This window comes from Chenopodium album, chromosome 7 (genome assembly GCF_948465745.1).
Source record: "Chenopodium album chromosome 7, dcCheAlbu1.1, whole genome shotgun sequence".
NCBI classification, from domain to species: domain Eukaryota; kingdom Viridiplantae; phylum Streptophyta; class Magnoliopsida; order Caryophyllales; family Amaranthaceae; genus Chenopodium; species Chenopodium album.
Window position 1 is genome coordinate 74,022,718 of NC_137840.1, and position 13,142 is coordinate 74,035,859.

The following is a 13,142-nucleotide window of genomic DNA, read 5'->3' on the forward strand; positions in this document are numbered from 1 at the left end:
TATAAGTTTAAGTGGGTTTAAATAGTTAAATTTTTTTAATGAAAAATTGACTTCATAATAACCAACATAGCTACGTCAATCTAAAGAACTGTCACAAAAATAGCAAGAGTGAAATATGAGATGGATATTGCAGTTTAAACCCACATTATAACTTTTGTATCATGAATTTTGTTACCAATGGGATAAGAAATGCTCTCATTTTCACCCAATTCTCTCAAACTTGTATAAAACACCCTCCTGGCCTCCTCAACATCTTGTTTAATAAGCTTTTTGCTAGTTTGTTATGGAGCAAATGACAATTGTTTGATGAGTAATTTAAATTAGAAAAAGACTCCTCGTTATATAGAAATTTAGAACAGAAATAAACTTCTGATAAGGTAAAAAAAAATAAAAAATTCTCTTAGCATGAGTCACATCTTGTGTCATACTCCATGAAGATAAACTTTTTATTCATTAATACATATTACATAGTAGTACATATTGTATATTTTGTTACTGAGAATAGTGTAAAATTAAAGGCACATATGATTAACGATTAATATGGCCTGAGAGCACACTGAGGAGCAATATGACCCCACAATCTTCTGCGTGGCCCTTTCATGCGACCAAAAAGAGTTTTTTTTTTAGCCTATGAAAGGATATCATGTAATTTTACACCCGAAGGTAGGATAGATATTATCAATACTTTAAGCATCTGCTGGCTTGGAGTATACAACAATCAGATCTAATCCACCTGTTAAGCCTCCAGCAGAATGACAATAACCTGTATTGCTGAAGAATTCTGCTGGTTGATTCATTAGCACAGTGCTTCCCGGAGAATATCAATTGTGAGTTCCTGAGTGCAGAGTGTTGCCTTACAACTTGCTGTCATGACTAAATAAGCAAGTACAGAAGTATTTTCAACAGTCTGTAAGTGTCCATTGCTGACACATTTAGTTGAGGCAATGAGGAGCAGGAAACATATGTTAAAAAGGAATATAGCCGGCATTTGGAAAGCTTGTCACGGGCTTTTACTCCCTAATCAACTTAATTATCGATGACCCTATAAGCTGTACAATTTCCTTGCAAACATGAGGAGGTTAAACTTTCTTTTGGGACTCAGTACATAGAATTATATGTGAAGCAGGTAGCTATGATTGAGGAGATACAAATCAGAAGAGAAGGAAAGAGAGTAAGATTCAAAAGCTTGCTTTCACCCCATAACCCAGCCAGAGTTATTGTACCATCAGCAACTACTCGAGCTAGGGTCCCTGCTTCTGTAGAAAGCAGTCCACCATTGTAGGTCCCACGAGCTAACCTCGATGACATAACTCGAGACAAAAGTGATAGATTGACACCTGCAAGCATTTATCAAGTACTTAAACGAAATGAAGTAAATAGAGCTATGGCAATCTATAGACACATAATATACACAATTCAAGAGAAAAACAGTACTATGCATATAGCTAGTTGATTAGAGAGATTTAGAGGGCTGAGAAAAAATTGCTATTTGCACTATTCTGACTTCCCTAATCACATTTTCATCAAATTTTCCAAGGAAAAAAGGTGGATGAAATGCAGGAAAAAAAAAGGGGGGGGGGGGGGGGGGGGGGGGAACATTAAGGAAAATAAGAACTACCTTCGAGTACTTCAGCAGATACAAATGTGAGGATTGCTGAGATGACATACTGTGGAACTGTATAAGGTATTCCAACCTTGAAGCTTAGGACAATGCCTATGCAAACAATGATCTCGGATGTCAACAAAACTTGCCTGCATCAAGTAGTCCACATGAATCACTTCAGAGCAGTAGTACATATGTATATCACCCTTGAATATCAAGGGATCACAATGCTTTGAGTCATTGATATAGAAGATTTATCAGATATAATTGTGCCATGTGGCTATTATTTATACCCTTATGTAATAATTTACTCAAGAAAGTGTGACACTAGCTTACCAAATTACAAGCATACTTTTTAGTCTTTGCCATTATAGTAAATTAGTCAAACTTTGAAAAGTCTCAAGGAGAATATCACAACAGGCACTCGAGAGTTGGAAGTAAGAACACAGCGTAAAAAGAATGAACTTAAAAGACAATTTGATACCCTCTACTCATTGTGTAACTGATTTTAATTTTGTAAATTACTGAATTTCGTCCAGTCAAACTAGCAAAACAGCTAGGTCCATATATCTTGACGTGATTCCTAATCATAATAAGGGACAGGACAGCCACCAGTGAGCTGACGAAGAAATAACAATTAACATAGTAGGTTTCAGTTGATGGTTACCTTTCCTCAAACATATTGCTGATGTAGTTTCCAACCAGAACATTGACTGGGAGAACTGTTAGCCCAAGACATGCAAGAAAAAGTGCCACATATTGGGTAGACCACATAAAGTAGTATCCTGTTATGACGCTTGATTCTGCTAGTAGTATCTCCATTGCATATTTGAGCATGAAATAAATCAGTAGTTGAGCCTGATAATAGGCAAAAGGACAATAGTTTAGAAATCTGTCATTGCAACCAAAGAATAGAACTACTAGAGAAACTATTAAGGCAGCATACAAATTCCAGCTGATTTGTTTAGCCACACAAACAGTTATTTATTAATAATAATTTTATAAATAATCATCCATTCATATTTCCTGAAAGAGTTGCTTCATTAAGTAGTGAAGAAACCTATATGGAAAGAGGAAGAACCACAGATAATCTTTCACTTACTGAATATATCTATGCGTAAAATAACAGTATACATAATGCTATGAGACTGTCCTATAGAAAAAATCTAAGCAACACAGCTTGAAAGATGTTGTTTTAACTCTGTCTGTCTTAAGATCCATCCTTGGGGATACAAGCCCTGGTATATTGGTAATGACTCCAAGGGCCGTTATAGTTTTACACTATTGGTAAGGTATTGTCCTAAGCTTATGCATGAGTAATTATTCCTTGATAGTTAAAAAACAGAGGGAAACCAATTTACAAAAATAAATAAACTGAACTCCGATCCATACCTTGACTGAAGGTGTCAGTAGTCTATAAGCTGCTACAATTGAGGTAGCAGGTTTATGGCTTTCATCAGAATCTTCATCACATTGGTCAAAGTCTTGACCTTCTTCGTCATCATCATCCTGTAGTTTTTCCTCTGAGCTTTTAAGCAATGGTTGCTCCAAACCATTCTCCATTGCGTTATGTGTCCTGTTTCCTTTTGTATCATACCAGGTACAGAGAATTAGACAATACCAAGACAAAAGAGATACTGAACACATAAACAATATGACACATGAGGCAAACTAAAACCTTCCTCTAATAGGTCAGTAAAAGAGGGTTTATATGAATGGTTTTTTGAGGACAGCTTGCACTTGGTAATCAGACGGTATATTTAGTTATTCACACTTATCCAAGGTACTTAAACGTACAAAATTGTTTTGATTTTCTATATTATACTTGTAAAATAAAGAAAAGAAAGAGTTATGATTTTCACATATGAGCCTCTAAGGTTGCTAGAGAGCTCAAGGTATTCCACTACAACTTATTCTCAGAAATTCAGGGTGTCAAAATTAGCATCCTAGACTTTGCACTGTTTTTTCCCCTATCCAGAATAAGTCCCCTGTACATGCATGACTTAAGAGTTAAGACTTTCCTCAATCATAGAGCTAAAAAGGATAATACAGCTTGTGGTTTAGTTGGCAAAAATGCGTACCAACCTTCAGAATTCAAATACTAGTATACTACCATGAGATAGCTAAGGGATTCAAGGAGGATATATTTGAGTTTCCAATATTTTCCATCAAAGTCTTCTTGGTCTTTTTTGTTCCTTAAGTATCTCATCTCATACAGTAGGTACAGAGGCAAAACATAAGCAGTGATTAAGTAAAAAAAAAACATGCTGCAACAGGCTATTCATAGTAGCAATGGATCCATTACTTACCACGATTTGATTCCTTAGGTAAAATGTTGCATTCAGGCTGGGGAGGTTCTTTAAATGATATGCAAAGACACAATAGGTAAACAAGCCATGCCAGCGCCATAAACCATCCAGGTAAAGTGTCATCATTGAATGTTAGTTTGAACAATTTGAATTTGGCTTGGAATAAACAAGCAAGAGCAGGACCACAAGCCATTCCAAGTGCACTGGCAGTAACAAAACCTGCAGATGCCTTCATTCGTAATTTTGGTGGCACACAATCACTAATGTAACGCCTATTTACAGCCCTAGCAGAACCCAACCTGAATTAATGACATCCGAATTCCAAGAATGAGATCCCTTTCAAAATCAAAGCAATGTATATATGTAATAAAGAGGTTTTAAACAAGTTGAACTAGATTTTAGTGTATGACCTACTGAAATGCAAAAGGTTCGACTTGCAAACGTCACAGTCTCCATCCAATACCAACAGAGAGCTAGATTCAATTAATACCTAGAAGATTAGCATGAAGAGTTTCCATTGAGAAATTTAGGCATCTAAATTTCTTCCATAGTTCCATTAGGTTCCCTATTTCTGTTGTTTACGTTATAAAGCTCAAACCCCCTTAGTTTCCTGGCCCTTGTTTCATTTTCATCCTAAATATGCATGAACTCACTAAGTGGCTCAAACCAAGGACAGTTATTTTGTTTAAAAAGAGCACCAAAATTCTCAAAGAGCAAAGCTACCTAGGACATGATGAATAATATAAAAACATATATCTGAGGAAACATGGATCTTAAGTAAAAGAAAAACAGGTGTATAGAATTTTCTACAAGTATTAAAAATAAAAAATGATAGTAAAGGTTAAAATTTATTACCCACAGAAGACACGGCCAATGAGAAGTACTGATATGGAGTCAAGGTCATATGCCAGTGCATACAGGACATTTCCAACAAGGAGAAGAACACTGCTAAACACAAGGGGTTTCTTATATGATTTATTTGACCATGCACTGAGGTAGACAGAAGAGAACATTTGGGCAACAGCCATTGATCCAATCACTGCCCCACAAACAGTTGCTGCAGCACCAAGGCTTAGAGAATAACTATCGGCTGTGGGGACAATAATGTATGTATTGACCATGTATAGGAATGTGTTCATCAAGTTTAACATAAGGGACATTATATCAAATGCCTGATCATCAACATCATCCTGAGATGGGCTTGGTAGATCTTCTTGCATTATCATGGCATGTTTCCCCATGAAATTAAGGAAATTTGTTGAATTTGTCAGCCTATCTACAGCTGCTCGAATGGAAGTCACAACAGGATCCTGCAAACAATACACTATTATAGTCAAGAAATGCCACATTGCATCTCTGTTCAGAAAATTTTAGAGAAGGTTCAGCTGATAAATTATGTTTCTCCTTGAAGGACTAAGATATGAGAATATCTGGTAATTTAGCATGATATGAAGCAGCAGCACTAAAGAATACGAAGTAATTGTATAAGTGAGACCTGGAGATGAAGAATTGGTTGGTCATATATTGATACATAGCTTCCTTCGTTATCCTGAAGATCTGCAAGATTGCGGGATATGGCTCCCACAACAGCCCCAAAACCCTGCATGTTCAGCAAAATAGAAGGTTACTAGTGAAACAACATCAAGGGAGCGCATGATTTCCCTTCAGTCTCAGAAAGTCAATCTTGTAATGGTATCACAAGGAAATGATAATCATGATTCTTGATAAGTCATCAAATCTGCTCATCATAAGCATACTCCCAAGTCCATGATACAAATTTCTATAAGACGCCAGTAATCCCTCTGAGAATAAGAAGTACATGAGAATCTAGATATATTATCCACCAAATTTCAAGATTGAGATCACAAAAGTATCAACTATCAAGGATCCTTCATGTCTTAAATTGCAATGTGAAAACAAATACAAGCAAAAATGAAGCCAATTAAGAAAGGCCAAGTGCAATTTGTCATTTTATGAGCAGAACTCAGGGTATTACCACATGCTTGAATATTTGTTGCAGCTGTGAATAAGGATGATTAGCTCGAGTTTTGACATAATAATTGGTGAAGCCATAGCCCAAGCGTTTATCAAATTTTTTTAAGATCTTCCGCAAACCTATAGCATTCATTTCAACAAAGAAGAGAAGCCTCAACAGGTCTTGTCCCACAGCACGATATGCTTCACGTACTTCAGACACATCAAGAATGGTTCCCTGCTGAAATGCAGTATCTTGCTGTTCCCTGAGAGCAGACAACCTCTTTGCAAGTAGCCCTTGTTGCTCTAGCATGAACAAGACAATCTTCTCAAGCTGTTTACATGTAAGGGAATATCAACATTAAGCACTTGACCTCCTCAAGCCAAACAATGACCAAAAAGTTCATCAAGATTCCAAAAGTATAATGTAATTCCAATGTTAAGGCAGGGTAAGATGCAACAGAAGCATATTTGCAGCTTCACCCATAAAGCAAAGGAAATAACAAGCAAATGGCCTCTGAGTGATTAAAGATATATCTTGGCCTCTTCTAGGCATGGGCTTTATGCAAGCGAATTAAGCATTAGACGAGATCACTATAATATATCATCATTAAGCATGTAAGCCATGTTTTACAACCAGCTTCACATATAATAATTTCATATAATAACCCATTCTTTCTATTTCTTGAAAGCATTAATAAAGTGCTTTGTTTAGTTTCTCATAATGTAACAACTTCAGTTGTCAGAATAAGTCTGATGCATCATCTGCATTAATTTGCTCAAGTAGTAGGCCTAGAAAGGTTAAAACTCAATACTGTCCATGCCAGCCCAAACTCAAAAGTATGATCAGAAGTTCAGAACAAACCATCTAGAAAAAGGGTCTCAGAATCAAGTGTGCAACAAACAATTAACATATGTCTGTGTTGTAATACCTGATTATCCAGCATAAACGAAAAATCCTTCAGAACAAGAAGATGATCACCCGAGCCATTCTCAATTTGTCGAGAATATTGATTGACCTTCTTCTTTAGAAACTTGTAGTTAATATAGTACCTTAATGTAAACAAGAATAAAAACAAAAAATAAGTCCAGTAACTACCATAGAGGCTTAAATCAACTGTGTAACCGCGACAAGGTACAGGAAACTGTAAGCCGGAAGGAAAGCATATAACACATGTTTTTTGTAAGGAAACCACTAGAATATATCTTCTGTTATCACCCACCACAAATGTCTACGTCTAAATTTCTCAGTACAACGACCGACTCGTTCAATATGCAATAATTTCCATTAACCCAACCACCAGATTGATTTTTTTCACCCCACCTTACAACAATCACAAAACATGAATTCAGCATGCTACATAAATAACAACCCCACCCCCTCCAAAATTAACTTTTTTAATAATGGCTATTGTTCTTACTTTTTAGTCAATTAATCTAATAGAACATAACAAAATCACATATATTACAGTATAAACATAAAATTAAAATACACATTAATCTAACTATTAAGAAAAATATGAATTAAAAATTACCCCTGCCATTCTTCAATTTGAGTTTCTTTTAGCTTTTTCCCAAAGGCCACCATCCTGGGAAGCTTATTACTCTACCATGAACAAAAAATAAACATCATAAGTTAATAAAATGCAGAAAATCTAATTTATTCATATTTACTTCTTATATAACTACACGCAATTTCATTCCCGTTACAAATATATATTACCGGATTTACCAGCTATCAAACGGGGAAAGATTGTTATATACACCCAGGTATACCGTAAACCCATAAGTATTTTGTTTTCATTTAACAATCAAATGAAGAACAAAAACTGACCTTGCATTAGTTGGGTGTACGGTGCACCCGGGTGTATAAAACAAATTCAACGAAACGGCTGTTAAGACCGAAAAGGCGAAAACTATGTTCATTAATTCAAATACCATTCATCTCTAGTATGTATGATATTTCCATTACTGTAATACTTCTAAATAAGGAAGTGATCACCATTGATAAATACAGAGTTATAATCTGACACTGTTTTTTTTTTTTTTTTCTTGTTTTTTTTAAGGACACAAAAATCCAAAACAAAAATAAAGTTTGTTTGCATTTTGTGATTCTGACAAGCGGTGTTCATTTCACGTAAAATGCACACAATATCTGATTTCATTTCATCCATAAAATTTCATAATCAAACAAAAATAACCCTAGAATAATACCAACATTTGTTCAAACATTTTTAAATAAAAAAATTAATAAAATGCATTATTTTAATAAAAATAAAATTTGAAACTATTCATGAATTAAATTAAAAGAAAAAATCAAAAGAAAAGAAAAGGAAAACCTTAAAGCGGCAGAAAAATCAAGAATATTGTAGAGCAAGATAGGATACTAAATTTTAGGATAATTTGGACATTTTTTGAAAGAAATTAAGAAAGAAAGAGTGATTAAAATAGGGAGTAATTAAGCTAAATGAGCAATAATAATGGTTGAGGTTGGGGAGAGAGAAAAATGAGTATGGCTGGAGAAGAAGGAAGGAAAGAGAGTGAGTGAGTGAGTGAGAGATTTTGAGGGAAGTGCTCGCGCCTATTACGTTTGTTGTTGTACTCTGCTTCCTTTCTTACCAACTATTTATTTAAACCCGATTTTAATTTTATTTTTTTTTATTGAAAATCTAATTTTTATTTATTTTTTATATTTTGATAAGATTAGGGAGAACTAGAAAACACATACTTCCTCCATTTTTTTTTTAGTTGCTACACTTTTTATTTTCACGGTCTCTTAAACGTTTTTTAAGAGGATAAAGATAGAGAGAAAAATAAAGGATGTATGTTGTAAAAGTTAAAGTTTTATATATACTCGGGTGTAAGCTACATCAAAGTTAATTTTTTTTTTCCTCATTTGATGATTAAATGAGTAATAACCACCCTCATTCAAATATTGCATTAAGCAAAACATATCTTGAAAGTATTATATACTCGGGGTATATATAACAACCTTTGCATATTTTCGAATTGGAGCCTGACACGAATCAACTCAAATCGGGGTAGCGAAGTGGATTTTTTAGGTGTGAAGAGAATAGTGATGGAATTTCCACCCTATTCTCCAAAAGTGTTGCTATTGAGGATTAATTTCGATCACATGCTCTAAATTGTATTCCGTAAGATACAATAGTTATCATTGGTACTTTGCACTTATTCATTACGGAGTACTTGATGTTTTCATGTTCTGTGATATTAATTGACAGTGCAGTCTTTGTTAAATAAAAATAATTAAAATAAGAATTAGGCCTTTCCTGATTTACTGAACTGATTGGAGCTGAAATATTTATAAGAGAAGGAAATTAGGAACTGAATTGAACTGAACTGAACTGAACTGAAATTAAGGTGAAGAAAAAATGCCCTTAAACAATATATTATTATTATTATTATTATCCTGTATTATTTAGAAAAATATATGCTTATTCTTGATTGATAAAAAAAGGTTTTGATATAAAGTCTTATTATTATCCTGTATTATTTAGAAAAAAGGGCTAATTCTAAATAAGCAATTAGGCCTTTTTTTTATTTACTAAACTGATTGAAGCTGAAATAAACTAAATTGAAATAAACTAAACGAGAATGAAATTAAGCCGAAGAAAACAGCCCCTTAAACAATATATTATTATTATCCCGTATTATTTAGAAAAATATATGCTTATTCTTGATTGATAAAAAAAGATTTTGATGCTCCTAGTGTGAGCTAATAAAGTCTTGATATGTTCTCCTAAAAAAATAAAATAAAATAAAATAAAATTAAAGTGGCAAGTTGCATCAACCTTTATTTAATGTCTATGTGTCACCATCACCAAAGTGGTACATGGCACTTTCGTAATAACGATTTGGATAATTGGTCTTGATTGTGGTACCCCTTCCTCCTTAATTTTCCTACGTACCCTATTTCAATTTCTTGATTAAATATACCAAATCTTAACATAATACAGAGTATACAAATTCTTAAATGGATCTGGTTGGGCTGGTTCACACTAATTTATTGTGAACCACTAACAATAGAGATAATATAATTGTTTTATTAATAAAAAAAAAAAAGTTACTATATTAAAAAAAAAAAAAGTTTACTATATTAAAATAAAGGTTAGTGTGACAATAAAAGTTATAAAGAGGTTAATTTTTTTAATGAAATTTTTAATATAATGGTCAATATGAATAATAAAGACCACCATGTTAAAATTAGGTCACTATCAATATAATGTCGTATTTTAATTTCATAATAACATTAAGGTCACACAAGTTTTAAAAAGGTTACTATGTTAAAAATAAGGTTACTATAGTAAAAATAAGGGCTCACTATATTGAATATAATGCCAATTATGTGTGTATAAACCTTAGGTCCAGGTTCACGCAAGATTTTCTGGACGGAGTATGTAAGAATAAATATAATTATGTAAAGTCTTTATTAAAATTTGATTTGTTTTATTTTTTAATTCAAAATATATTTTCTATATTCCATTATTTTTAAATAATACGAAATTAAAGATAATGAAATTAAAGATGTATATTAAATTATGTAATAAAAAGGCTAGTGAGTACTGATTATATATTAAAATTACATATGCTATGTATGAATAAAAATAGAGTATTTTTCTTTCAATTCAAAAAAAAAATAAAATAATAATAGAGAGTATTATGTTGGAATTACTTTTATCCACTTATATAACTTTTTTTTAAAAAGGGTGCCCTTGTAACTTTTTTTTAAAATAATGTTTCCCTAAATTTTTTGAATATATTAACTCTTTTTTTTTTCTTTTTTTTTTAATATATTAACTTTTTTGAATGTATTAACTTTTTTTGAATATATTGATATGCTCCTATAACCCCACGAGAATTGTGAAATGGAAAGGCAAAGCAAAAAGAAGGATTAATCTCTTTTTTTTTTTTTTTTTTTTTTTTTTTTGAGGGAAATCAATCTCTTTTATTAATATCTCACATTTGAGGGAACCCTATATTTAAAATTTACTTCGTGCTATATTTTCAATCAGAGTTTACATGATAAAATATACAAATATATATATGGATATCTTACTTCCCAAATTAAGTAATATAGAGAAACTTTTCTTAAAAAAAACGGGGGGGGGGGGGGGGGGGGGGGGGGGGGGAGGGGTTTATATAGAGAAACTATTATTATGGGCATATTATGTGATAAACTATTATTTCATAGTAATTTTTTTTTTTAGGGGAAAGAGTATCATACAACTTAATATGAGGAATTAGCACAATGTGATAAATAATAATAATAGAAAAACAGCAATTGGATTTTGACAATATGGTTTTGCCGATTCATCTTCAATTCATAATTTTTTATAGGTATAACCGTATAAGAGTTGTTATAAATGTCTAGAATATCTCAATCTGCAACCTGCATTTTACTAATTGTATACTAATTTTACTAAAATTAGATATGGTTTTGCTTACGAAATAAAGATAGGGGGATTTGACATTGTAACATCATTATATGTGTGAATTTTGTTGGCATCAACCACTCGTAAGTTGTTAAGTTTTTTTTTTTTTTTTTCTCCTTCTCTCTTGTTGTTTACTCGAGTACTCTCCATATGTATTACGTTAAAAGTTTTGTTAAATAGTCATTAAACACCATATCACTTGGTTGCATATATTTATAGTACTCGCTACCATGACTTCACTGGCAACTCGGTCAATTTGTATACTACAAGTTTACAATACACTCGTTGTATACAAGCATATGCTGCTTAATATGCTCATACTATTTTAAACATGTAAAACATATGTCCACACATATTCTCACTCGGATTTTCATTAATTCCATGTTAGGTTATTTTGTTGTATTCCCCGTTAAAAGACACTAAACAATCGTTTTCTAGCTAATTGCTAAGCTTATCAATCACTCAATCGGATTAGTTAATAATATGTAATAGTAGTATGTAAAATAAGTAATAAGATATGATGGATCTAAGGAAGCCAAGAGATTCGTGACATGGACCACCAGAATCTAACAGCATATTCGGGTTAGATCCTTTATACGTGGCTTATTTTCATGGCTCAGACTCCAGACTCCAAGGGATCCCCTTTGCCTATGTTCATGGTTGTTAATTGTTATTGCCTCGTGATTGTTTTAGGGTCACTCTTTATGTTTAGGGCATCATAATATTCTTAGAATCCTAGTTTACTATTCCAACAGCATATACTGTTTAGGGTAATCACCGTCGTTAGTTAATCAAGGCGGCAAATCGTCCTCGAGTAAATTAGTTAGGTCATGTTCAGTTCACCTTAATATAAGTTCAATAACGTAGTTACAGTGCTTCATCAGATATAAGTTATGATAATTAGAGTCATCTAATTAAGCTCAATTACAACTAAACTAATAAGTTCAAGTTAGTTCAAATAAGTCCATATAAGGTACATAGAAGTTATGCTCTAAAAAACACTCCTATTTTTGACCTTATTTTGTGTGGCTATAAAGAATGCTCCTATTTTTGGCCTTTTGTTGCCTACTCAATAAACAGATTCCTAATTGTTTAGATTTTAACTCAGAACTCTAACCTAGTTACGGAGTTACTCGACCAAAAACGCACTCAGATCAAAAAATTATTTAAATCTATAATTCCTTTAAATAAAAGAACAGAGAAAAAGTAATTACAACCTTTCAAATGTTGTAATTAACAACTTAAGTTAATTATAAAAGCTTGAAATGTTGTAATTAACAATTTAGTTAATTATAAAAGCTTGACATCAATTAAATATGAAGAAGAAAGAGAGTACTTACATAATTTAAATAAATTCTGCAAGATGAATTTAGATATTATTAAAACTCGTAAACTCGAAAGATGACCTTTGGTGAGTTGAAAAGCCTTTTAAATGTGACTAAGGCCTTTATGTAAGAGAACCACCAAGCCACTAACTAAAACACAAGGCTACTACCCTCACAAATGAGGAAAATGACACTAGATACTTTGTTCTTAAACTTGCTATGTTTTGTTGAATATAGTAAACCACATCATAAATAAATACAAACAAGGCATGCATGCATGCATATGGTTTTAATATATTCTCATGGATTTTATTCTTATTATTTAGCCAGTTGCCACACAATGAGGTGTTTTTTGTGTCACAATGTGGACACTTTATCCTTAAATTATATTGTTTGGAAGAACATTTTTCAGTTATTTCAAAGTAGTACAAGGGGTAAATTCAGGAGATTCGATTAATATATGTGGACACTACTCTAA

At 32.7% G+C, this 13,142-nt stretch overlaps 1 protein-coding gene across 3 annotated transcripts; it reads right to left on the reverse strand.

The window, feature by feature from the left end:
* Positions 1-380: 380 nt before the first annotated feature.
* Positions 381-8,575, reverse strand: LOC145639529 (SPX domain-containing membrane protein At4g22990-like). Of its 3 annotated transcripts, none has more exons than XM_081690789.1 (11): positions 8,226-8,575; positions 7,422-7,492; positions 6,819-6,939; positions 5,909-6,220; positions 5,408-5,512; positions 4,768-5,222; positions 3,913-4,211; positions 2,996-3,186; positions 2,271-2,461; positions 1,619-1,752; positions 381-1,337 (listed from the first exon to the last, which is right to left on the reverse strand). In XM_081690789.1, the coding sequence occupies exons 2-11, from the start codon at positions 7,472-7,474 to the stop codon at positions 1,099-1,101; spliced, it is 2,100 nt and encodes a 699-aa protein (XP_081546915.1). In that variant the 5' UTR covers positions 7,475-7,492; positions 8,226-8,575; the 3' UTR covers positions 381-1,098. The 3 variants fall into 3 exon arrangements, with proteins under 3 accessions (XP_081546915.1, XP_081546913.1, XP_081546916.1); XM_081690787.1 differs by lacking the exon at positions 8,226-8,575 and adding an exon at positions 7,825-7,979; XM_081690790.1 differs by lacking the exon at positions 8,226-8,575 and adding an exon at positions 7,721-7,827.
* Positions 8,576-13,142: the final 4,567 nt, after the last annotated feature.

What these genes read in the sequence shown, in the direction of transcription:
- LOC145639529 (XM_081690787.1), bottom strand. An exon ending in CGTTTATGCTGGATAATCAG is followed by an intron (nt 6,221 to 6,818) that starts GTATTACAACAC and finishes ACATGTAAACAG; the next exon opens with CTTGAGAAGATTGTCTTGTT. An exon ending in ACCTAAGGAATCAAATCGTG is followed by an intron (nt 3,187 to 3,912) that starts GTAAGTAATGGA and finishes ATGATACAAAAG; the next exon opens with GAAACAGGACACATAACGCA.